This window comes from Chamaea fasciata, unplaced genomic scaffold, assembly GCF_029207755.1.
Source record: "Chamaea fasciata isolate MVZ Bird 193981 ecotype frontalis unplaced genomic scaffold, bChaFas1.0.hap1 SCAF_5, whole genome shotgun sequence".
Lineage (NCBI taxonomy): Eukaryota > Metazoa > Chordata > Aves > Passeriformes > Sylviidae > Chamaea > Chamaea fasciata.
This window is the reverse complement of record NW_027094090.1, coordinates 8,088,307-8,114,610: the sequence shown is the minus strand read 5'-3', so window position 1 is coordinate 8,114,610 and position 26,304 is coordinate 8,088,307. Positions and strand designations below refer to the sequence as shown.

At 42.4% G+C, this 26,304-nt stretch overlaps 1 protein-coding gene across 1 annotated transcript; it reads left to right on the top strand.

The window, feature by feature from the left end:
• Positions 1-22,039: 22,039 nt before the first annotated feature.
• Positions 22,040-23,626, top strand: LOC136290067 (inositol 1,4,5-trisphosphate receptor-interacting protein-like 1). The gene has a single exon (XM_066184508.1). The coding sequence runs from the start codon at positions 22,040-22,042 to the stop codon at positions 23,624-23,626; it is 1,587 nt and encodes a 528-aa protein (XP_066040605.1).
• Positions 23,627-26,304: the final 2,678 nt, after the last annotated feature.

Below are 26,304 nucleotides of genomic sequence, written 5' to 3'. Positions count from 1 at the left end.
TGTTTTGCTTTCAAACCACTACAGTCTCATTAAACAGAAGTATGTGCAGGTTTTGACTGGAGTTGAGTAAATTTTCTTCACTGTGGCTGGTACAGGGCTGGGTTTCAGATTTCTCTTGAACACAGGGTTGATGATACAGAGATGTTTTTGTTATTGCTGAGCAGGACTTACACAGAGCCAAGGTCTTTCCTGCTTTTCCGACAGCCACACTGGCAAGGGGGCTGGGGGTGAGTGGGAGGCTGGGAGGAGACACAACCAGGACAAGTTGCCCCAGCTGACCAAAGGGATTTTCCAGACCATATGATATCGTGGGCAGCATATAAGATGAGGGGAAGAAGGAAGAATGGAGGGACATATTTGGGGTGATGGTGCTTGTCTTCCCAGCTCACCATTATGTGTGATGGGCCCTGCTCTCCCTGGAGATGGCTGAACAATGCCTGCCCATGGGGAGAAGGGACTTAATTCCTTGTTTTGCTTGCATGTGCAGCTTTTGTGTCCTTTATTAAAGTGTCTGTATCTCAATCCATGAGTTTTCTGGCTTTAAAACTCTTCCAATTCTCTCTCTGATTCGGCTGGTGGGAAGGAAATTAGTGACTTTGTGAGACTTGGCTGCAGCTGGGGTTAAACCACAAGAAGTAAAGGGGAACAGACACAAAGAGAGTGAACAGTTTTCAAAGATAGTATAGAAAATCTCAGAATTTGGAACTGCATGTTTCTTAACACCTTGTGCAATATTTTGGGGTTTGCCCTATCATTACTAATCTCATGATGTATTATTATATCTTACAAACATGTTATGTATTAAAATTATCTATAACTTCTTTTGTTTACATAAACCTAAAAGAAAGCTGACCATACATATAAACACATATAAGAGTATTACATTGACACCAAATCTCACATGTTGTCTTGGTTTAGATAGACATGTATCTGCCAGGGAGGGTTGGAGTCTCCTTTAAAATGTAAGCCTTTCTTTCCTTTTTTCCAAATTATCATAAATTTGCAATTAAAAGGCTGTCAGGCAAAGATTTTGGGAATAGGTATAGTAGTTCTTTACTAGGGATATAAAAAAAAATACAGATGTTGTAGTACAGAAGAATAAGCAAACAAATAAACAAACAAGAAATCCTAGAAAAAAAAAACCTTGACAGAGTCAGAAATACAACTTGACACCCTGTTGGTCAGGGTGTTGGAAGCAGTCCAAAGTAAGCCTTCCTGGAGTGGCAGATGTGGTTCTGTTGGAGTAGAGATGGTCCCGTTGAAGAAAAAGGGTCCAGTAATGGTGAGATGGGTCTGTTCTTCTTCCAGGTATTTGGTGGAAAAACTGGATACCTAGTGGGACTGTGGTTCCTTTTTATTTAGGTTAAGATGGTTTGGCTCCTCCTCCTCCCTGTGTGGAGCAGCTTACAATAGTGCAGTGTAATGTGTCATGTCATTGATAAGCTCTTAATGGTCTATTAGCAGAAGACATTCTCATGAAAGTAGTGAAACAATGAAGAGAGATAAGTAGCACTCCACCATCTGATAAGTGACACTGACTTATTTGGGCAAAGAGAAGCAATTTTGCTCTACCCAGATGGAATAGAAAAATATGCTCTTTACATAACCCATGACAAATGTACTGAGGCAAGAGACTTATTAAAAAAAACAAAATTATGTTGAAAGTCAATTCCATATTCCAACAAATAAAAGACAAATACCAATGTAACTGTAGATTCCAAAAATGAATAACTGAAACATCATTTTGTCTAGGATTTCTCTGCCTTGCAAATGATTCCAAGTGATACATTCCTATGATGTCTTCCTGGAAAATATTTGTTCTAATTTAATAAATTCAGAAAAAGGCTTTAATTGCTGAAAAAAAAGGCTGAGTAATTTATAGAAAAAAAAAATCAGCAGTACAGAGGAAGCGTGGAAGAGAGAATTTCTCCAGCACTGAAGGTATTAAATGAAACATTTGAAACTTTTACAAGTAAAATCTTCAGTTGAAGATTTAGTCCAGAATTAACTGGCATAATTCCACTGAAATCAAAGTAGCTGTGGCAATTTGCATCAGCTGAGGACCTGACCTAGTCTCATTCTGTGAAGTAATATTCTTTCTGTTTTCCAGAAATCATTACTATGAATGTGTGATATTTTGTAGGTGGATCAGTCTACCAGTGTACCACACCAGTTACAAGATATTAATCTAAAGTATCCTCACCATATTTACATATCTTGATGTTGGTCCATCTGGAGTTTTATTTCACCTAACACAACAAAACTGAGCAATCGTTGAATCATTTTTTAAATTTATTTTTTAAGTTTTCCTAATGTCTTTTGTTATCAGTCTCTTGATTTTTGCGCATACTTGAGTTGTAATTTAATTTACAACTGTAAGTGCCTGAATTCATTTCCATCTGTCTAGCCATCTAGAAGTTTTTCCAGTTGCCTGTTCCTAATCTGCTGCTGCTACTTTTACGCTTCCTCACAAAACTGGCTGCTTCTCTGCATCCTACACCTAATACTTACTACTGCCAAAAGGAGAACTTCCATCAATCTGCCAATGAAATACCTGTCCATAAGTATGTGCCTAGTGATCAACAGCTGTTCTGGAAGGTATTTTAACCAAAGACAGGTCAGCACTATAATCATATGAGATCTTTGTTTATGCCTTGGAATACGTGTCTTTTCTTGTTTCAGCTCCCAGGCACACAGATTGTATCTAAACTGAGTGAAAGTTTAATGACTGATAAATCTTGGCAATAGCACTTCTACCCTGAGTCATATGTTGCAAAAAAACCCAGCTATTGACATTTTATTTTGAAGAGTTTAGGCACCCAAAAGTTTTACTGCCAATGACTAAGTTGTTGGATATTCCATTTGGAACAAGAAACCAAAACCTGTATTTTAAATGACAGAAAGTTTCAGAGGAGACATACACACACACAAACACAAGCATGCACTGTCAAAGTCTGTGTTTACCTTCACCTCTCTGCAGGGAATAGTCTTAAAACACATCCCAAGACCATTCAGTAAATACAGTTAATTAAATCCTTTTGGAGCCAAAGGTTTCAAACTATGTTAATTTGTAGTAATATTTATCACACTGAGTTCCCTTCACAGATGCCAGATGGATATGCTTTAGCACACATGGAACTGCTCAGACAAAATATCTTCTCCAAAAGGTAAGAATTTGACTGTCTTCTTAGACTGATGAGACAATAGGAGACTCAAACTGTGTTAGAGATAACTGAGCTAGTCTGGAAATACACTTCTGAAACAGCACAATAAAGAGCAAAGAACACATATGATACAAGACTTATTAATTAACATCTGCTCTTGGATAGCACAGTTTGTGCTTTCAGTCAAATATCTTAGACTACCACATAAAACCTGAATTTTTACGACATATTTCAGCGTACTGTGTCTGCAATATGTCATTTGTACAGATGCTAAACCACTCTGGGATTTATTTGTCAGGGAAGCCTTGGAGCTGGATTCAAATGCTGAAATGGAAGCACAATTGCAATTGGAAAATGTAGGCTGATTTCAAAAGTGAGTTGGATAGTGAGAAAAGATTTCATCAGCCAGTGTCAGGACATGAAGGCCACCTCAAAGTCACTTGAAAGGTGATGGAGAAAACAGACATTCCTGAGGAACCATAAAATCATAGAATATCCTGAGTTAGAAGGGACCCAAAAGGATCATCAAGTCGAACTCCTGGCGCTGCACACCAATCACACCCTGTCTGAGAGCATTGTCCAAACACTTCTTGAACTCACACAGGTTTGGTGCTGTGACCACTGCCCTGGGGAGCCTGTTCCAGTGCCCAGCCACCCTCTGGGTGAAGAAACTTTTCCTGATATCCAACCTAAACCTCCCCTGACACAACTTCTGTCCCTCAGGTCCTGTCACTGTTCACCAGAGAAAAGAAATCAGTGTCTGCCCCTCTGCTTCCCCTCGTGAGGAAGTTACAGACCACCATGAGATCTCCCTTCAGTCTCCTCCAGGCTGAACAGGCCAAGTGACCTCAGCTGCTCCTTGTATGGCTTCCCCTCCAGGCACTTCCCCATCTTCACCTTATTCACAAAAAGTGTTTCACACAGGAGGCATTTAATTAATTTCTAAAATGTAGTTTACAATATTTAGGAATTGAAAAACTGATTATGAAACTTGAGGTTCCTGGATATTTATTAGATGGGCCTAAAAAGTCACAGCAGGGTTCTGATTCAAGTATGCCTCACCCACAGTATCTGACACTAATGCTGAAGCCTTCGTGCCTTACTCTTGTAAGAGCATACTGGTATATTTAATGACCCCTGTGCTCCAAGCATAACATCATCTCTGGCAGAACGAACTCCTGAGCATCCAACTCTGCTTTTGATTTGCTTCAGCGTGAAAAATGCAGTGGTTTTTTGACCTTTTTTACTAGCAAGAGAAAGAAAATCACTTTGAAAGATCTCTTTTGAGGTCTAGAATTGCACTGTATATCCAATATATATGCAGTGACCTTCTGAGAGAGAACAATATGTTCTTAAGCATTATACAAGACTGGGCACATAATCAACACCCAGAAGAGAATAAGAGCGAGCAGAAACATCCTGAACTTGCTGCTGTGTGTTGTGCAGACAATGACACAACATGTCTATCACAGGCTCTAGTGCAAGGAACAGAGCAGAGGTCATTTGTTTGAAGATTTCCTCTGGTTTGAGAGCCTGGTACACCAGAAGGTTTAGATTACATATTAGGAAAAAAGTCTTCACTGCGAGAGTGGTCAGGTATTGGGATAGGCTGCCCAAGGCAGTGGTGGAAGTGCCATCCTTGAAAATGCGCAAAAAAACCCACATGGATGTGGCACTTGGGGACACTGTTTAGTGGTGAACAGGGTGGTGCTGGGTTAAGGGCTGTATTCAGTCACAGAGGTCTTTTCCAACCTTTATGATTCTAGGATTATGATTCTAAGTCCATCAGTTTTGCTCTCTGTACTATTAGTAGTGTTCAGGTGCCTGTAAAGGTAGCAGTGGCCTGGAATGAGCAAGCAACTGATCCACCTAACTCTAACACAGTCACTGGAAGCACCCTTCTTCTGGAGATCAAGAAATCTGAAGGATAAAAGGTGATAAGAAGGTCATGGAACAGGCAATGAGCAGCAAGACTAAAGATGAAGAATGGCCAAGCACACAGAGAAAATCTTCATGATAAATGAAGATGGGCTTTTCCACTTTAGGATATTCACAACAGGACTCCACTGGAGTCTTTTTTCTTTTATCAACTAAAGTCTCATAAAAAAAACTTTTGAAACCCTTGGTCAGCAAAATCATCTGTGTAGGAGCCATTTTTTCTGTGACAATCTCCCAGTTCATATGCCAAGATAGCGCTAGTCTTTTACTAGAGCAGAGAGAGTACTATTTAAAAGGAGAAAAAACAAAGGTGTAAACAACATTCAGAGGAGAATTTTTTCATTATTTGGTGTTTTGAAAGAAGGGAAATTGGAAGATGTGAGTGAACTTCTTAAACAAAAATCAGAAAGGATTAGAATATTTTTCTTTAGCCTGACAAAAATATCGGAAAAAGAGGGATCAAATTCTGTTTACCACAAAGCAGTATCTACAGCAAAAAGAATTCAATAATACATCTCTTAAAAAAAAAATTGGAACACATAGAAACAGAAAACTAAATGAAGGCAGAAAATGAAATGAAACTTTTTTTTTTTAAGTTGTTTTGAAAGACTAGCTTAATTTCCATTTCCTAAGTATTTCTGGGGGGTTTGGGTTTTTCATTTAATGCTTGCCACAATGCATATTTTTCCCTTCTTAAACAGAGGCTTCTGGCCACTTAAACAAAAGTATTATATTGCTCTGCTGATGCTAAGGATACTTATAAGCAGATTGACCTGAAAAAAAAATCTGTTTTTTCATAGATTTAAAATTATAAACAGTGTTTCTCTTCTGATGGCAAAGGAAGGGAAGTGAAACCTGGCAAAACTTTTTCAGAGGTGGGGGAAAGGAGACAAGGACTGTGGAAGATAGAGGAAAAAGAGAGGCCTAGAGTAGAACTGCCAACAATGTGGAGGATAAACTTTGCATCTGGTATGAAAAGAGCCAAGCCTCGTGTTCCTCTTCTGAACTGGGCAGATTTCCCTGAGTTCTGGCCTTTTTGAGTTTGGCATTCCTACCTAAAAATTAAATCCTGAACCCAAGAAGTTGATTCAATGAAAGTTTTGTCACTTTAGAGTAAGAGACAGACCAAATTATATACTTGCATTTTGGGGATAATAATCTTTATTTCAAGCTGTGTGGAAAATCAAGGTATTATCATTTAAATGCTAAGGATAACCAGACCATCTGTTTCATAGCAGGACAGGTAGAGGACAAGGAATAAAGAGGTATTTAAACATTAGGAATATAACTTGAGATGACTTCAATAGAAAGATTTACTTAATAACCACTCTATAAATTCTGTTTATGGCTGCCTGAAGAAATGTGTGTCTTTCATGAGAAATGTGTATTTTATACTCTGAAGTATTTCTCCCCACTAAACCTAAATGACTAGTTCAGATGAAGATGTACCTATCAGGCACTGAAACCTGGTGAGCTGCATCCAGTACTTAATTATTCTCTAGTCATTGAATAGTCAACAAATACTCATTTGAAAGCCAGTTTGAAAGTAAAATCTAATTTAGAGTTTCAGAATGACCGTTTGGAGGACAACAGTCTTCTCTGGGTTATGCAGATAACCCAGGAAGACTTTTGATAAGTTATATTTAGATTTTTTTAAAATTTGGATACCTATAAAACCAACCAAATAAATTAATAACCATAGAAAAACCAAACCCAAAAGCCTTCCCATGGTCAAAACAGTACATTTAAGCACTTTTGATTATACAAATTACACTGGCTAAAACATGTCACCATCTGAAATGGTTTCAGCTAAATGACTGAGAATTATGCCAAAGGCAGACAGGGAATACTCTTTTCAGTGTCTCAAAAAATGTTTCAGCACCTTGTACTGCACCTAAAATAGCCCTCCATTAAATCAGTTTATCAATCCATCACCTCCAAGACATGTGCAAGTACTACAGCTATTTTCCAAGTATTATTCAAAAGGAGAGAGAAACAGACCAAACAGCTTATTTCAGTGCCTAGTCCATCCTGATGCTTTGTTTTTACCATACAACTATCCTTTCAGCCTGTGTTACTTTACAACATGCATAGCTGGGCTCCCAGCTGGAGTTGAAGCTGCAATGAAATGCATATTTGTTATAGTCAGAGTTTAATGCAATCCCTTCCCCTAAAGATACACAAAGATTTCTCTGAGACCTCTTTCAGTTCCATTTACTTCTCTGTTTTAATTTTTCCATCTGGAATAGCTTGTTTCTTCTCAGTCCAAGTAGTAGTCCAAAATGATTTTTTTTTCCCTAGAAAATCCAATCTTCAAAAATAAGGGATGGCATTTTGCATTATTAGGAAGGCTTACCACTGAATCTCAAACACATGATGACTGAAGGATCTAGATGGCAGAGACTTCAAATGCAATAGGCAGATCAGAGACTTACTGGCAAACAAGTGCAAACTTCACATCAGCCCACTTCTCAAGCCTGTCAAGGCCAATAGATAGCAATACTGGGGGATGTCACACATTGCAGAGAAGTTCTTCTCTCTTCTCTCTTCTCTCTTCTCTCTTCTCTCTTCTCTCTTCTCTCTTCTCTCTTCTCTCTTCTCTCTTCTCTCTTCTCTCTTCTCTCTTCTCTCTTCTCTCTTCTCTCTTCTCTCTTCTCTCTTCTCTCTTCTCTCTTCTCTCTTCTCTCTTCTCTCTTCTCTCTTAACAGTGCTGCAGGAAAGTTAATGTCTTTCCCTATAGAAAATCTGCATTACTTGCAAGAAGAAAAGGCCTCCCCATTCTCCCCTGTGAATGAAAGTTGCAGTGGAAATGGAGCAAGGATGGTGCAGCATTAGGGGAAAAGGCTGGGGCAACTGCTCCATCCCAGTGCTAGGAATCAGCAAATACCAGAAGTGGTAAAACCCCTTTTTCCAAATATTTGCTTCCCTTCATGTAGGACTGGCTAATGGAAACAGAGTCCTTTGGCTGTGAAAGGCAGTATCTGGAACTACAAGTCACTTTCACCTATTTTGTCACTGTCTCAGTGTTGAATCATAGAATCAATTCTATCATTTCACTGCTGTCTTTTCTCCAGACTACTGTTCAATATTTGCCCTGAAAAAAGAGTTACAAAGTGGAATTTCTTCTTTCCTCTACCACTGCATAATTCAACATAACTGCTCTGAGTCTGTCCCAGTGACACTGGGAAAGAGCCATCAAATCCCAAAGTGGTCTTAGCCCTGCTGTGTGGTTTTTGCTACATGAACCCACTGAGTTCCTCAGTGCTCACAGGCAGCTCTGTGCTGAGCAGGGAGTGCCAAACTTAGCATTGTCCTGCAATGATGTTTGCTAGTCTTGGTACTCTTACATTCATTGCAGAGACCACAAAGAATAAAACTTTGTTTATAAAAATAAACCACAAAGAACAGAAGAGGTTAATTGAATTGGGGCACTAGAGTGCAATCTGAGAGAGCGGGGCATTTTTTGAGCCCTTGGCATTTGCTCCTTATATCATAAAAAGAAAGTGGCATAATCTCTTCTTTTTCTGCCATATGTGTAAAACACCTTTTTGCCCCAATCTGGGAGCTAAGGAGTTTGCTCTTGTTGAAGATATGCACAAATACTGTTGCAGTAAGAATCAGAGAAGCAACAACAAATAAGATTTCTTTGTGGAAACTTCAGATAGTGTGGGGTAAAAGACATAGTGTTCTACTGAAGGATAACAAATGGAAAAGAATTTCAGCAGTCTCACTTGTGGAATACTGCTCATCCTGCGCTCTGCTGGATGCAGCCGTACTGAGGGAAAGAGAGGCGCACACAATAAAACAGGATTGCAATACTCTTGTGCAAGGGGGCACGTAATGATTTGATTCTGAGTCCTGTTGACATGTCAAAGCAGGGACCTGGGATGGACTGTGTTATTTCATATTTTTACTCTCTCTGGTCATGCTTACAACCCAGAGCAGTTTAATACTTAGGCTGGTTTATCATTTTTGCTCTCAGCCCATGCAAGGGTTTTGCAATATTATCCATTTGTCTTGCAAATTATGTTCATTTCCAGGTAATTATGAGTAGTTCTTTGAATGTAGTATATACATCCAGATGGAGATGATTTCTTATAGTGATTATTTCATATCACTTACAACCAAAATTTGTTCTGTTTTACTCAATACAGAAATTAGGTAAAATACACCATTCTTCTTACATCTGTGCTCATTGGCATGAATAAGAGTTTTCTACACACAGGTAGAGCAGGAGTCAGACCTTGCAAAAATAATAACATGAGTACAAAGCCCACAGGAATTTGCAGTGCTGTTGAGGTGTTTGCTTTCTGATTCATTGGCAACATGGAAAACATAACCAGCTTACACACTGGCTAAGGGTTATAGGTCCTATTACAGGCCCTATTTCTAAACTACTGGAGTAATCTATGAATTTAAAATACTGCAAAGAACACATTTGCTTCTTGTCTTTGCCAGCTGCAAGTTTCCAAGTGCTCAGTCTGCCAGTCAATAATTTATTTTCTTTTGAATTTTATGACTTCATTAAAATGCTTATAATATTGTTGTCTGGTACATTTATTTTAATTCTTTAACTATTATTCTTGATCTAGCGTGACCTTTGAGTCTAATCAAGCTTCTGTTGGTTTGTTTTTCAAAGGCAGTTGACCAAGGCCAGATGTCTTAAATAAAAAAAGTAATATTCAGTTTCTGCTGGGATTTTTTTATTATTTTCTGATAAATATAAGAAAACTGAATGATTACCTTCTTACTCCATACTTTCCTAAGTTAAAGCTGTAGAAATGGAGCAGAAAAATGGGTGTAAAGCTTAAAAAAAAATCCAGCTGCAGCAAGTAGTTGCAGATACACACTTCAAAATTCTCAATGAATCCAACACATTTTTGAATTAGCTCTGATTTTTCTATAATGCAGGAAAAAAAAATCCTAGTGCCAGGTGATATTTGTATTTGAATTCAACTCAGGATATTACCCAGAAATCCAAACCAAGTGTGATTATTGATAGTCTCAGCATGTGTAGTGAAGACAGCTGAGTGATAATGGATTTGTGTATATTATGGTATCTCATCAAGTAGTCTGGTACCTCATCAAGTATTGGATGTATTTGTGCCTCATGCTACTTATCTCTGGCATGTCAAAAAACCATCTTGAGTATTTTAAGATGTGAAGCATGATGTGTGTATTTCCCCTCCAAGGAACATGCTTTCCTCATTAGCATGAGGAGCACTTGCACATGCATGGGGAGGGATTCTCTGATCTAGGTCAGGTGGAGTTACACAGTTTTACAAATTAGCATTTACTGTAGTGAACTATTCACATTATCTACAGCAAAATGATCACACTTCTCAGAGAGATGAGGAGAAAGCACAACAAACCAGTCTTTGAAGCATTAAAATATTTTCCTTTTGTAAATTAAAAGATTAAATGACCTATGGAGATAACTGCAGCAAGAGATATGGGTAATGAGTTCAAACAGCTGCTTACCCATGTGCACTGGAATGTTTTAGACAACACAAGATGTGCAGTCTTGTCATATGGATATTTCTCCAAATGCCTAAGAGGTTCAATCAGTGCAGTGGGGATACTCATCCATTTGACAAAGTTCAGATCTACCTTTTAGATCAGATCTCTGAGATTTTCAAGATCTATCATCACAGTGGCTATTGTGTACCTAAGCTGCAAGAACATCATTAGAAACTTAGGGCCTTCATGCAGGAAGACAACACTGCAAAGGGCTTATCATCCTCAGCCAGATCAGTATAAATACCCTGAAAATTCCCATGATAACTGTGGCGGTGCAAGAGATTTTATAAGTTTAAAGTATTATAGTTGTTTTATGTACTTTGGTTTCATCTATTCACTGTTCACCATACCCCAGTTCTATTTTTAGTCTCCCTCATGTCACAATGTGATGGATGAGAATTCTTATGGAGTTATAAGTTGTTGGTTATAGAGTTGAAATGTTTAGTTAAAATCAGTTCAAGAGTTATAATGCTGTTTGGCAGTTTTGTCCACTCTGTATCCCTTACCCCAAAATCCCACTTACCTGATTCCGTCGCCTTTCCGTTGGGTCAAGCCGTTGCTGCTCCCTGGCATCACTGCTCTCCATTTCTGCTGCTGCTCTACCTGCCTGCACCCAGTCTGTCCCACTGGCTCGTTCCCTGCTTGCTCCACTTCCTACTTCCTGCTGACAACCGGCCTGTCAGTCAGGCTGCTGCCGCCACCCTTATGGAAATTAAAAGGGCCCAGCTGCATGATGGGACCATATCAACACCAAGAGCTCCTGGCCGAAACAAGCCAACTCAAAATTTAAATCTGCCAAGGACAGCACTGGACTGGCCATACCCAAGGGTATTTATGCCAAGGGTATTCATAGACAAGCTCTTGTATCTCACCATACCTTACAAAATACTTAAAGAGCAAGACGGCCCTGGACTCTATGAGCCAAAAAAGAGTTCTTTGGAACCCCCGTGAGGCAAGAACTCCCACTCGGCAGCGCAGGCAGCAAAGTGGATTGCACCTCCTCCTCAGCGGTGTGGACAAAAGGGAGCAGCTGCGGCGTAGGCCAACCCTCGAGACCCCTGCTTATTAATAAAAGCATTTAAAGGAGGAAACTGTGTCTCCTGCCATTTGTAACAACAACCTCCCCCTCTGCCTCTCCTGGTTTTCCCCCAGTTACAGCACCCGATTGGCTACCCTTTCCTGCCTTGTGTAACTGTCTTTCATCCCTCAGGGAGATTCCCCCTCCCTGCCAGTCACCTGGGGCCTGTCCCACAGGTCTGGAAGCTTCGATAGGAGCTTCCGGGTGACTGGCTGGCTGGAGGGCTCTCCCCTCCCTCTCTTTGGTGATAAGTCTGTGTTGTTGTCAGTCATGTTAATGGATCCCCTCCTCTCTCTCCCCATTGGTTATGTGTGTACCCACCCCAAGAGTCCACCCCTTGGTTAAAACCCCCTGTAGTCGGAGGCTCAGGGTCTCTCTGAGGCTCTGGGCTGAAGGCGAGGATCCCCTCAATAAAGCCGAAACCCAGCTGAATCCTCCGAGAGTCCCGCCTCTCACTACCTCCACCGTAGCTAAGCGGCAGGACGAGGCTGGCTAAAAAGATCCCACCAACAAGCTGTGAGGGCGTGTCAGGGGCTAGCCTGGCACAAGGAGACACACACCGCCGCAATAACGTCATGGCAGATGTGTTGTTTTGGAGATGAATGTGTGGCTTCTGGAAGCTCGGAGAAACAGACAGCTGTGATCAATATGAATCCTATCTCTCTTGGAATATTACAGAGGTAATGAAGAATGTGTTGGAAGAGGATGTATCTGAGGGATGAAAAGTTTTAGGGAAAGGATCCCAGGTTTAATTTGCTGTGCTAGTACTGCCCACGAGGCCCTTTCAGAAAAGCCTAAAGTACTGGCCCTGTGACAGGCCTCAGCAGCACATGTATGACCTTTGCTTTTCCATTCCCATACTATCACCTCTTTCCCACAAGCAACAACTCTCCACAACATACCCTCCTCCACCTTCCACTAGAATCCTCCCGGGTGAAAATGAGAATCCAATATTTGTACCCCTGTCTGTAAATGTCTGTGGTTGGTACTGTGAACAGAGTAATAACAAAATGCTGCTACCAGAAGATCAGTGGTGGGACAGCCACACCTGGGGCAGCATGGTCTAAACCACAGTGTGAGTATGGAGCATGAAGGTGGCATCTGGGACTTGGAAACATTTGGTTTAAAAGATAATAAATGGCATACAGAGGCTACATTCTCCTGCTCAGCAGTGAACCAGCATCATGAAAGTGACGGGGTTCTGCAAAGGAAAGACAAAACCTCTGTAGGAGTCCAGAGGCCACGAAGATGATTTGTGGAACACCCCTCCTATATGAGGAATTTCTGAGGGGATTGTTCACCCTGGAGAATAGAAGGCTTCAAAGTGATCCTATAGTGGCCTTCCAGAGCATAAAAGGGTCAACAAGAAAGCTGGAGAGGGACTTTTTCCATAGGACAAGGGGGGATGGCTTTAAACTGAAAGAGGGTAGATTTAGATAGATACAAGCAAGAAAGTATTTTCTATGAGTGTGGTTTGGAACTGGCACAGTTTGCCCAGAGAGAAGCTGTAGATGCCCCATTCCTGACATGTTCAAGGGCAACTTGGATGGGGTTTTGAGCAACCTGATCCAGTGGAAAGGGTTCCTGTGTGTGGCAGGAGGATTGAAACTAGGTGATCTGTAATGTCTCTTCCAGCTCCAACCATTCTAAGATTCTGTGATTTTAAAATGTAGCTACTCTGAAAATAGTCAACAGCTTCCTCTCTATTCCTTGTTCACTAGGATAAAACATAGAACTTTTTTCTCTATATTCACTTATAGGGGTCAACAGTGCAGATATAAAATCTACACAGCTTTCTTGGCCTCAGTCTGAGAAGCATTTGTACAGAGAGCAAAGGAAATGAGTCCTAGTTAAGGAGTGGGAACAGGTTCCTAAGTCCTCTTCTGCTATCACACATAGGGAAAAGTACATTTTGGTTTCTGGACCAATGACTTCCCAGGAGCTTATGCTGATTAAAAACAATCACTTACAGCAAAAAGAAATCCAAAAGCCTATAAATATTTATGTCAGAGTCAAAGCCACAGAAAGATGAGTATAAAACAAATAAGTAAAAAAAAAAAAAAAAAAAAAAAAAAAAAAAAAAAGCTAGTACAATGGCTGGCACGTGAGGCAGACTGAATTCCATACTGCACACAACTCCACTATGAGGATTCTGCAATAGGAAAAGGTGATGCAACAGAAGACTTGGAAAGATACCCAAAGGAAGGAGAGACCTTCTTGCTTTCTGTGTGCATGAAAAATTCTAGGTTATTCTTTTTCCACCTTCCCTGGATGGGAGAGGAGCTTCCCTGTGCCAAAGGTTCAAACAATACATGGCTGTTGGTGCAGAAGTGCTGTTCCCGGGATGTTTTCTCTCTTTTGCTGCAGGACTGCAACACTCTGTGTTTTACTGGATACAAACAAACCACTTTTAAAGGTATTTAAGTCACAGGAGAGGAGACAACAGTCACTAGTGACTTTCCACAGATCTTCCCTATTCATGTTCCTCTAATCAAGACAACATGCAGTTTTCTTTTCTCTTCCACTGAAAGAAGAGATGCAGCTTGCTCAAGTGGCTGAAAATTTCACTGATATAAAGTCTTTACAGCTGTACTTTGTGTAAACCTTAAAAGGACTCCAGCTCGCTTTCAATGTTCAGGAATTGGAGAGGGAAGCAGCAACACAACCTTTAGGTAGGCACTTTCAATGCATATTTTAAGTTTACGAATGACATATGCTTCTCAGAAAAAGGAATAAAATTCCATAGTTTTGAATAAACGGTGGGGTGTTTTCCTTCCTGAAGACACAGAAGAATTGTCATAATTATGCCATATTAGCTACATCTGGACAAAACTTTTCTTAAGATGTATATTCAAAATTGATTTATGTGACATGATGTGTGTATGTCAGGAGATTTCTGTAAAACTAGTTTTTAAAAGAATAATATATCTAATTTATCTAGATATTTTACTAACAGGCTCTATAAAGGTATGTAAAATAAAATCTTCTTCAGCAAAAAAGAAACATTAAGAAAACTAATATCTTATGTGACTAATCCAGTGTAGAGACACTCACATGATGCATCTCATATTTGGCATTATTTGTAATTACATATATACAAAACTTATTTTGGATACTCCATAGAGTTTATAAGACTAACACATTTTAAAATATTCTAGATACAGTCTGCTTCTCAGACATTTCTGAATAATAGAGCAGCACTAATCAGCCTAGCTCAAAGAATGTTTTTCTAAAAAGCTGCTGTGGATTTCACGTTGTGATTAGAAAGAAATTCCCATCCTCTGCATCTTCATTAGTCATGGAGTTTTGAGACTCTCACACTGTGTGCAACCCTGTGTTGCAGAGAGATTTCTTTCAGCCTAAACAGAGGATTCAGAAAGAGGAAATGGGAGAGGCTCTGTTTCTTCTGGTTAAGAAATATACGACATACAGGAAAGATCTCAGGCACCACATTGGTCTTGTATTCTTTAGGCCTCCTTCCCAATCCCCTCACTAAAACTTTTGCAAGAAGATAAATGCTTACCTTGAGCAACTCTAAAACTAAAAGCCATTTCCTGGAATGCACTGGAAGTCAAGGAGTCAAGGGGGCATGTGCTCAGGAAGAATGGTGAGCTGAGGAAAGCTGGACTGGATGCAGAGGTAGAAAAACCACATGAGAGGAAGGGGAAACTGAGCAGCTGTGAGGGCAGTCACAGACCTGCCACACTTGCCAGGACAGGCTGCAAACATGTGTCCTCCCCTCCTTCTATACACAGGCTGAAGGATATCTAAGAAACCCCTGTATGCCTAAAGGAACAAAGCATCTTTCATTGTGAACTAAATGATATAGAGAGAGGTCCCAAAAGAACATTGCTTGAAGACAGAGTATTTGAACATGTATAATTCAAGGTCATATGAATGCTTGTCACATCATGTCCTGAAATCATATGATATTTTGTTGTCCAATTATTCCATTCTTACCTGAAGGCTCCTTGAGTTTGCTATAGTCATTCAGCAAATCTCTGCTTTTGTGCTTCTTTTACAGTTCATTTCTTCCCCTTCATTGCTTCATTTCAGAAATGAGGAAGGAGAGCGGAGAGGGGAAATAAAACCAAAAAGGCATATCTGGAAAATGTATTCAGTGATCAATCAAATCTGAGCAGGAAGCCTTCAGGAAGATGGGCAGACTGGAAAGTGAGGATCACCTCTCATGAATCACAGGTCAAATCGCATAAAGAGAGACAGATAAAGGCTGCATCTGCTCCATTGTCTTTGTGTTTCATGGGTGTAAATGCAGATAAAAATGTTCAGGCTGGCTGAGTCACACTCCTCTGCAGGAAGAATCACTGAGAAAGGGACATTGTGACAATGTGGATACCCATCCTTCATAACGTTGAACGTCATAAGGGCAAGATAGCCATGTTGAAGGTCTCAACTCAACAATCAGAGGCCTTCAGATACTATTATGCTGTCGCCCTGATTCTCTAGCCTTCTGATGACTGTTTACATATTTCTAGTGGAGTTTCTCAGGAATGTAATGTAAACAAGTAGATTGTTTCATACCAGTCTGTGATGGACTGGTGAACTGACCACTAGGGTCAGAAAGGTGTTCCCCTTTGTCCTCCAATCCTGGACCAAACTCCAAATCCTATTTAAACCCAAAACGACAAAAAACTTCCCTTTTTCTTTCCTCACTTCAACCTGTTGGGTGAGTGTGGTTCTTTCGTGTCCTTACCGGCGACATTATGCCACACTTTTGAAAGGGGTAGGAAGCATGACAGCAACTCACTACTACATCTGCCATTTCCTGGCCTCCCTCATGCTCATTGTTGTACATTTTATCCAAGTAAGGAGGAAGGAAGAAGTCAACAACAAATGGTTGATTTGGCTGCTTCTAGATGCACAGATATTTGTTCAGAAAGATCTGAGCATAAAGAATACAGCAAATACATTCTTTTTCCCTACTGTACTTCAGCCTTGTTTCATTCCCATCTCTAGTATGGCCTGGAAGTTCCCTACATCTTCTTTCAGAGAAGAACTTTTCCTCATAAGAACAGGCTGTCCAGAAATAGCAGAACAAAAGCCCGCCATATTCAGGTTTAGTAGAGGCTGGTTTAGATCCTTTCTAAAGGAGCACGTTTCTATTCCAAAAGCTGAAATTTGTGAACACAGCAACAAGGTGGCTCTTCTCTGACTATAAAGAAGAAAACATGCTGCCGTTAGTTCAAAATAATGTGTCAGACTTTAATTTCTTTAAGCCTTAACCATGTAATTTTTTCATTGGTAAATTAAACCTTTTCTTATCATTATATCCTTCCTGGCAACTGTTTACATGCAGCACGCAACATCACTGATAAAAGAATGGAACAGTTCTTGGAACAAAAATTTTCAGTGCATTCTCACTTGAAAACCCTGAAGTATTTATTGCCCTTACATTCAGCAGGGAGGAATCAAGCTTCAAGAGAACGAGCTGTTCATGTAATGCTTCTCCTTAATGTTTTATTGGTTAGAATGGAATTCCCCATTTTTCATTCTCCCTTCCTCATCACTCAACACAGCTTCCTAGGAGCCAAATCGCTTAATCCAGCAAACTCATACCATCCCTAACACCTCCTCCTTTCTTTTCACACATTTAAATCTTCACCTTCACATTACCTCATGAGAACAATTTTTAAAATTTTACTATAGGTTTTGAGAGTGATGAAACAAAGTTGCCATTAGGTTTTGTTCCTACAGACTCTTAAATCATTCAGGTCTTTTCGTTTCATATGCTGATTTTATACTGTGTATTTACAAGCATTTCATTTTAGCTGTCCCATATCTATCATCGATGACAATGCACCGACTCAAGGAGACCTTCAGTGGCTTCATTGCAGCTCTGTAGCTGTTTGTATTTACCCTTAATGAAGTCAGATTTCAGGATCAAAGACTTCAAGACCTGTTGGTCAGGAAGCTGCACAGTAGTTCCCATGGAACACTTTCTATCATCTTCTTTCTTCTCCAGAAGCAAAAGATGCATGTATAACTAAAATAGAAATTCACTGCATTTCAGGAAAGCCCTGAAAGTGCAACTTGTGCTTTCCTGAGTAATTAGGAGATAAGGAAGTCTTGTAATGTCTGCTGAACAACTGATGGCTATCAGAATTGTTAGGGCAATTTTTATTTTTGTTTCCAGGACTACTGAAACTAAATAAAACTAAAATGAACTGTTTCAGTTGTGCTGAGGGAGAAAGAAGGGGGAAAATAGAGAATAGTAAGGTGAGTATGATTTTTCATTGATAATTTGTTTTCTGCTCATAACTTACAAGACATAAATAAAGATGAAAGATGTTGTCATTAAGAATTAGAATGTGTGGGTTTCTTGCCAGAACCAAAGAAAAAAAAATCAATATGCTGACCAAAATAATCTATAAGTAATAGTCAAATCACAATAAAATTATTTGCCAAAATAGTAATATATGTGGATAGTAAAAACAATCCATTCTTTTTGATTTATGACAACACTCTCTTCAACCAAGACCATGCTGTCCTTCATCTTTTCAATGGTTAAGGAATCTAATTTGAGAGTAACAGTGATTACAAAGTAACTGCAAATTCAAGAGAAACATAAATATTAAACAATGATTTACGTTTTCCTAGAAGGAAAAAAATCACAATGAATCTGACCAAAGAAAGCATGTAAGGAGCTGGTTTTAAATTTCATGTGACTACAACGAAAGAAAACCATCCTTAATTGGGCTGTTTTCTGTGCCTTCAACACAGAGGTGCCTGTTATCATTCTTACAAAGTAGTGTCTGGAAACTTTTCCTTTACAAACCTGTTTTTCAGGTATATGCAACTCTGCTCTTAAACGGAATGAAAGCCAACAATAGATTTAACTAATTTTCATTTGGTAAGAATACATTCCCTGAAAATTTTTTTCATTTTATCCAAAGGGCTGTGTCTTAGGCCACAGAGATCTTAGCTATAAGATGTAGCAAAGTCATCTGTCAGCATGCTGTATTCATGTCCAGAAAATGGCCCATTGTCAGAAGCCTTTCTGAAGATGCAGTTTGGTGAAAATTGCACGTGCCAGTGCTTGCAACTACTCTAACCATTTGTGCATTCTTCTGAGGGAAGCAAAGTCTGAAATGTAGGAGTGGCAGTGTTTTGAAGGCAAGTGCAATATAATGAGGGTAATTTGTTTGCAAAGGTAGGGATCGCACTGCCTATAATTTCACAAAACATACTTTAAGAAAGGAAGAGCTGCGTGCCTTAAAGTGCTAAATATGATCAGCATGATCCATTCTGAACACCGGGACATGCTTGCAAAATGCAGGACACATCCCTAACCAGGCTGGGAAGAAGGACCCCACTGCTGCAGGGTGGAGTGTGTTCCTTTGTGCAAATCAGCCCACGTCTCAAACCCCTGAGGTGGTTTTGAAGGTACGCAGCTTCTAGACACAAGCCATTGCCAGAGTGTTTAGTTAGTGTTGCCTGTTCCTCGGAGTGTGGACTAACACCCACACTTTGATCCCCATGCCTGTTTCTTTCATAAGACTCATGTGTTTCTGATTGTAGGTCATGGGCTTATGCAGCTGAAAGTAGTGAGGAGGTTGGTGAGCTGAGCCGAGCTGAGGTTGTAGGCTAAGTGGAGCAGTAAAAGTGATTCACAGTCAGTGAGTTGACCTCCAGTCCTTCAAATAATGCAGTCCAAGAGGATTTTGCCAGTATTTCCACTGGAAGCCTAGCATGGGTCTCTTGTTTTTTCTGTGCTTGACTGGCTGGTGCATTGGGAGGGACAGGAGGCTGAGAAATGGTTGACCATGGCATGAATGAAATTACTTTTTTCTTTAATTGGTCCTAGGCATCTCAACGTGGAGTTCTAGGGAGAGAGAGTGGGAGTAGCAGAGTTCATTGAAAGCTGCCTTTTTGCCAGGGTCAGCAAATTAATCATTAGTAATGTGGGCTTTCAGAATAGCTTTAGCTGTAGGGGAGTCTGTAAACCTCGACCCTTAGAGTAGGCTTCCTCTTGTCTGCTTGGTGCTCAAGTGACTGGAGGTGCAAAGAAATTTTCCATTCTATTCATCATCTAAGATACTCGTGTGCCTCAGGTGAGCACTGTGATGGGACTGGAAGCTTCTATCAGAAGAAATTTAAAAGAAGCAGGGTGATATGGGTTGCTGAAACATAGTAGCCTGTGAAATTCATGGCCTATTTCTTCCAGATGATGCCTATGAATGACTGATCAGTGGCCGTTGTGATCCTGCCTTCCTCTGCTTTCCTCCCTGCTAGGTACCACTTGGGATGTGAAGCTGTTCAATAGCAGCCTCATCCAGACAGCTGAATTTTTAAGGCATTGATTGTTATTATACAGGATGGTTCAGAAAACTCTGTTTTCTGAGTGCAGCCAGCTCTCATGTTATGGGTGGAGAAGAGAAAGGCGACTAGTCAGACATTCTGTGCTCCGTCAGCTGTCAGCTGATAAAGAGATCATCCAAGAAAACTCCGAGAAGCCCAAGGGGGCAAAAACCTCATGTGCTGCAATCAGTATCAGAGAAATTCTTCCTAGTGAACAACTCCATCATATCCAGTAGCAAGGATCTCCAATCAGAAAAAAGGGAGGAGGTTTGTACCTAGGATGGCATCTAAATGCAGACATGTCTACATCCCACACAAAAAAATAGTGTCTCTCAAAATGCTACAGAGTAGCCAGTTGCAGCAAGTCAGGAGGAGCAAATCTTTAGGTGTGGTTGGGGAAGAGCATATTAGAGTGGAATGAGATAAGCCTCAGAAGTTCTTGGTTTCAAGGACTTCTCTTTTTCCATTTGAAAATTTGCATTTCTTGATTACAGTAATCTTCAAGAATGCAATTGATCAGCCATGTTTACTGTAAGAAGTAGTTTGCATGGGCCTGAGGATTTTTACGCTGCTGTGCAAACCACAAGTTTGTCATGTGTGATTTTTTGTCAGTCAATAAACAGATCCTTGGAAGTGTTCCTAATTCAGGAGAGAAACCCTGACATCATTGTTTTCACAAAAGATCTGTGAGGCAGCAAAATGCTGGTGTAAAAGAAATGTAGGCCTTAAAAATGGATGATGTTACAACTTCCTGTGCATCTTTCAAGAAATGTGGATTTCTTTAATTCTCACTAAATCAGTAAATGTTAGTTGATATCATATGATGCCCCCAAAGTAATTGTCTTAAAAGGGTGTGCTTGAGATCATCCAAAACAAAAGAAAGAGCTGATCCCATGTGGTGTTCCAAGACCAAGGCCTTACAAGTATTTCACAGATCACACTACAGCCTGGAAAGGAGAAAGAAAGAACAGATGCACCACCACAGTAAGAGATATCTGTATTAATAGTAAAAAAGTTCAATATTGAAAAATAAATAAAACCTTACACATGTACACAAAAAATATCCGTGGGTCATGTCACCAAAATTTAGATTTGAAAAGGGTTTTGTGGGAGGCAGCTTGTGCCTGCTTTGTAAAGGGAAGCTCTGGGGTTGCCCGGTTCCCCAGTGACGGGTGTGCACTTGGTGCCCGTTGGGTCTCGGGGTGCCCAGGGCCATGATGAGCTCCCCGAGCTGGGCTGGGGATGGCGGGTGGGGCCGGCCTGTGATGCGCTCTGGGTTCTGTGACATCATGGGGGCCGTGTCACAATGGGGGCAGCTCTAAAAGGCCCCGGCGGGTGCCGCTGCCCCAGTCGAGCTTGGGCAAGCGGTGAGTGCACACGCAGTGAGGGGACAGGGCTGCAGGAGGGCTGGGGCAGGAGCGCCGGCGCCCGGGGCCTGTGTTCCGCCCCCGCATCCAGGGCCCAGCCCCTGGGAGCGCCTTGCTCAGGCCCAGGTGCTTGTGGGGGCAGCGGTGCAGGCCTTGCCGCCTGCCAGCTGCCGGGGCCCTGTCCTTCCTGCCCCCCACGGTCTGTCTCCATTCCGGCCCCACTGAAGCCCTTCTGTGTGTCCTCCTGCAGACCATGGCTTTCTTGTCCTTGGTCTTGGTGCTCATGCAAAGCCTGATCCAGTACCCGTGGTCAGCTGGCGACGGGCTGGATGAGGCCACGTACTGGCGCATGCAGGAGCGTCAGGAGCTGTTGAAGCGCCGGATGGCTCGGCTGCTGCAGGAGCTGGAGCAGGGGCCCCCGGGGCAGCACGACCAGGCCTGGGGAGCCTGGCCCTTTGGTGCTCTGCAGCACTGGCCATTCTGGCTGCTTGCTGGAGTCCTGGTCCTCTGGGGACTGTGGTTAACCACAAGAGGAGGAGCCGTAAAGCCAGCAACAGCAGCAAGGACCACAGCTCCTGCGAAACCTTGGGAGATTAGAGAGGAAAAGAAGAGGAAGAAGAGAGTGTGGAGACGAAGGTGGCAAAAACATTGATATGACTGTGGAGGTAGAGGACAGCAGCACTGGAAATGACAGAGAAGGCAGTCCTGTGGCCGCAAAGGAAGTTGAAGGTGATGATGATGGGAAGGTGCAGGAAAGCAGTGATGCCAGTTGTCAGAGAAGCAGTGATTCGGCTGGGCAGAAGGATAGCAGTGGTCATGGGAGTGAGGTAGACCCTAGTGGTTTTGCAGCAATTGAGGAAGGAAAGAAGGGAATGATCAAAGAAGATGACAGTGATAGAAACAAGGGTGAAGAACAGGATGGCGTAAATGTGGAGGGAAAGAAGATTGAGGCTAGAAAAGGAGACAAACAAGGTAATATGGCTGCCAGTGAAAAAGAAGACAGTGATGGAGGCAAGGAAGAAAGGGGCAGTGGTGACATTGAAGACAGAGACACGCCACACATTGGGAATAGACCAGGCATCCTTTTAGTGGACTGTGTCCGGTGGCCTGTGGAGGAGCTGGAGAGGGGTTGCTCAGTGACAGCTGAGCTGATGGAGAGCTTGAGGCGCGTCTTTGTGGACAGCGTCAGCAACAGCTTCTACCCGGTGCCTCAAGAAGCCATCGGGGTGGGCAGCGCCTTTGAGGGTTGGAGTCCCCGTGAGTGGGATGGGGTGTACCGTGTGCTGGTGCCGCTGAGTCCCCCACCAGGGCACGCCTTCTGCCTGGAGCTGAACAGTGCAGGGCAGATGGCAGCCAGGAGCTTCAGGGTCCATGTGGAGCGGGTGTGCACGTGCCAGAGGGAGCAGCTGGGCCAGGAGCTGCTGTGCGTCCTGCACCACTCACAGAAGGAGCTGCGGCGGAAGCATCAGCGCAGCCTCCTAAGGACACTCTGCACTGGCTCCTACCTGGACGTGGAGAAAACCTCCCACTGGTTCTCCCAGCTGGTGAGATCCTTGTGGCTGCATGTGCCTCAGTCATCCTCATGGCACTTGGTGTTTCAGCCCTGCGGCCACTCCTGCCAATTCCAGTTGAGTGATGGCAAGGAGAGCCTGAGGGTGGAGATGCTCTTTGGGGTGCACCAAGGGGACTCAGACATCTTTGTGGTCAGCCAGCCCTCAGAGGCCCAGAGAGGCGGCTCCAGCATTCTTGGGAGCAGCCAGCCTGCCAAGGCCAACGTCATGGCAAGCACAGCGTGGCCTGAGACATACACTGTGGCCGAGGCAAAATTCTTCCGGCACATCACCAGGCAGGTGCCCTGTGAGAGCTTGCACCTGAAATGCCTGCAGGTCTTCACCTGCATCCTGAGGGGCACAGGTTTTTCCAGCTCTGTCTGGAAGACCGTGGTCAAGCACGTGCTGACCACCGTACTGCTGTCCCAGTGGCACAGGAAGGAATTTGCACGGTGGCTGTGGGACATCATGGCGTACCTGGGCCACTGCCTGCAGCTGAAACGCCTGGAGCACTTTGTGCTAGGCAACGAGAGGCTTCCTGCAGAGATCAGCTTGCCACCGGCAATGAGAAAGGTTGAGCCCCTCAACCTCTTTGAGCACCTGGCTCGAGATGCAGCTGCCCACAGAGAGGCCATGCAGGCTTATGGTCAGCTGCAGTTTCGCCTCTGGGAGCTGCTCTCCAGCCACTGAGAGGAGTTCCCTTCACAGAGCTGGGCTGGGGGCGCTCACAGCCTATGGCAGCCACGTGAACATTGCATCATAGTTGCCTTTGTCACTGGCAATCCTGAAGCTGCTTTCCTGCTCCTGTACAAGGAAGGAAGGAAGGAAGATGTTGCAGCACATGGATGCATGAATTCCTTGTGCAGACACATCAGAGAGTTGCCTTGCCCTTCACCTCCCAGTTACAATGATGTTTTTTGCCTAAGTGGATGCAACAGAAATTGGCTCCACCTGCACATCCTCCCAGAAGACAGTGAAGCTGGTAGAGGTTGCGTAGAACATCTGGATGACAGAAACCACGCCAGTTAGGGAAATAATGTAGTTATTCAGTTAGGTGTAGCTTTAATGGTTTTGTAAGGATGTAGTTGCCAGTAGATAAACTTTTCTGTATAAGAATAAGTAGTTGATGTTTTCCTAATGACACTAGTTTATTAGCATTCCTTGCAGAGGGCCTTTAGTGCTGTCAGTGTAGAACTGTTTTGCAATGTTACGCTTATGTCCTAGGGTGACTTTTTGTGACTTGTATTTCCAATTGTCTGTCCTGTTTGTGCTGTACGTTGAGTTCTGTGCCTTTAAGACTGGTTCTGAGAGTGTCTCAGGGAAAGAAGAAGCACACAGTTTGTTTTGAAAAACAGCCTTCACTCTTCTGCATTTCTTTTTTCTTCAGTACGGCATTGCTCGTTGGAGGCAGGGACAGTGGCCAGAAAGAGGTCTTTTTTGCTTTTAGTTCATTTTAGCTAGCTGAGGCAAAGAAGTTTCCTGGACAGGTTTTTTTTTTTTCCTTTTTCCAAACGTTCATAGTAGGAATTGTGTTCATTATCATTGCCTCAGGAGGTCTTTTAGGATTGTTAGTGTAAAATTATTTTCCAGTTACTGTTAGTTTAGGCATATGAGCTACCCTGGTATAGTTGTCCTTTAGTAATATCTTCATATATATGTGTGAAGGAATAATAAAAAGAGGAGGAATTTCTCAAATTGCCTGAAATGCTCCTTCTTTTCATTTAACCCATCATTTCTTTAATAATGTCCATCCAGTGCAGCTATCTGAAAAAATGACGAAGTGACTCAAATGGTGATTGTGTCCAGCAGCCACTTCTCTGTATTCCACTTCTGTAGCACTTTAAAGCAGGGCTATTAATTTTTGCCTCTTGAATTCAACCAGATGTCATGATGGTCAAAACAGCTAAAATATTAATTAATCAGTCCTCTCACTGTCGTTATGAAAGTTCCTCCTCCTCACTCAGAACACAAGAAAGAAAGCTGCTGTGGTCCATGTCAGAGAGAAAAGCTGCGGGGACAGGAACGAGCAGCTCCCTGTGGGGAGAGTAAGTGGGAACCTCCCAAAGGACAATCGCTGCCAACAGCAGACCTTGCCTTTCCACTGAGAAGGAACTGTGCTTGCTGAGGTCCCTGCCTTTTGCCTCCTTTGCTGGCAGAAACTGCCCCCACCACAGCCCCTTTGACCCTGCTTGCTCCCCCTCCTCATAAACACACACACCCACTTTGTTCCCCTCTCCTCCGCCCCCAGGTGCAGAGACCTCCCCTTTCCCTTGCCCACCTCCAGGGCTCATCAGCCCCTTCCACAAGGACGCTGTGCCCTCCCTGGCAAGGACTCGATCTCTGTGTGTCATTGAGCTTGACCACACAGCTTGTGTGTCCTGTGGAGCAATGCTTTGAGTCGGGGTGAAGCACGGCCTCCGTGGCTTCTTGCTGCACAATCCATCCAAGCCTAGATTTGCCAGGGCCAGAATTATTGCAGGTGGTTAAACTGTGGGTCTGGCTGTGAGTTGTGATGCAAGTGCAAGCGTGCTGTGTGTGTGAGGGGCATGCTGAGGGAGTGGAAGGCTGGAACATACAGCTGTTCAGGTTTGCCACTGAAACACTATTGTGTAACTCTGGCACTGATTTTAACTGCTGGGTAGTATGCAGTACCACTAGGATGGAAATGGAAAGCAATGTTCAGTAAGAGCAAGCACAGGCAAGTGATCTGGATGTTTTTCTGTTGCTGAGCTGTTCTTTTAGGCTTGAAAACAGGAAGCAGCACTGATGAAGTAACTGAGCAAGTCCACCTGATTTGTATTAACTCTCCTTTGTACTGTCAATGCTCCTTCTTTGGGAGTATCTCACCCTGTTCTGTGTGTCTCCTAAGCCTGTTAGTATTGATACTATGTTTTTCAGGACCAGGCCATCTGACACTGGTATTGCACCAGAGATGTTTATGCCACTGCAGTTCAAGGTCTGTCATTTTCTGCATGTAAGTCTTGACCCCTTTGTTACGGACATTGCGCTCTTTAAGAGGATGACAAATACATTTGAACACAGTGATAAAAATGTTAAAGTGGAAGCATTGTAAAGATGTGTGATCAATTTAACATCTTTCCTGTGGAACTGCTGCAGACTGAATGGAGCAAGCATAGCAATGGGGAGCAAAGACACACAGACCTCCTCACACATCTGAAGAAGATCGTTTTACTGTAGCAAATAAAGGTCTTTAAACTCAACAGAACTTAACTGAACCTCAACAGAACTAAACTGAAACCTAATCGAGAAAAGCACCGATTGGCTGCTGCAGCTACAGTGTCGTTGCTCATGTGTCCCTTTATCCAATCAGCTCTCTGTTCACATGGCCCTCACATCTCCCCAACCAA

Bases quoted from the DNA above. Each gene is read 5' to 3' on its own strand.
- LOC136290067 (XM_066184508.1), top strand. From the start codon at position 22,040: ATGACTGTGGAGGTAGAGGACAGCAGCACTGGAAATGACAGAGAAGGC.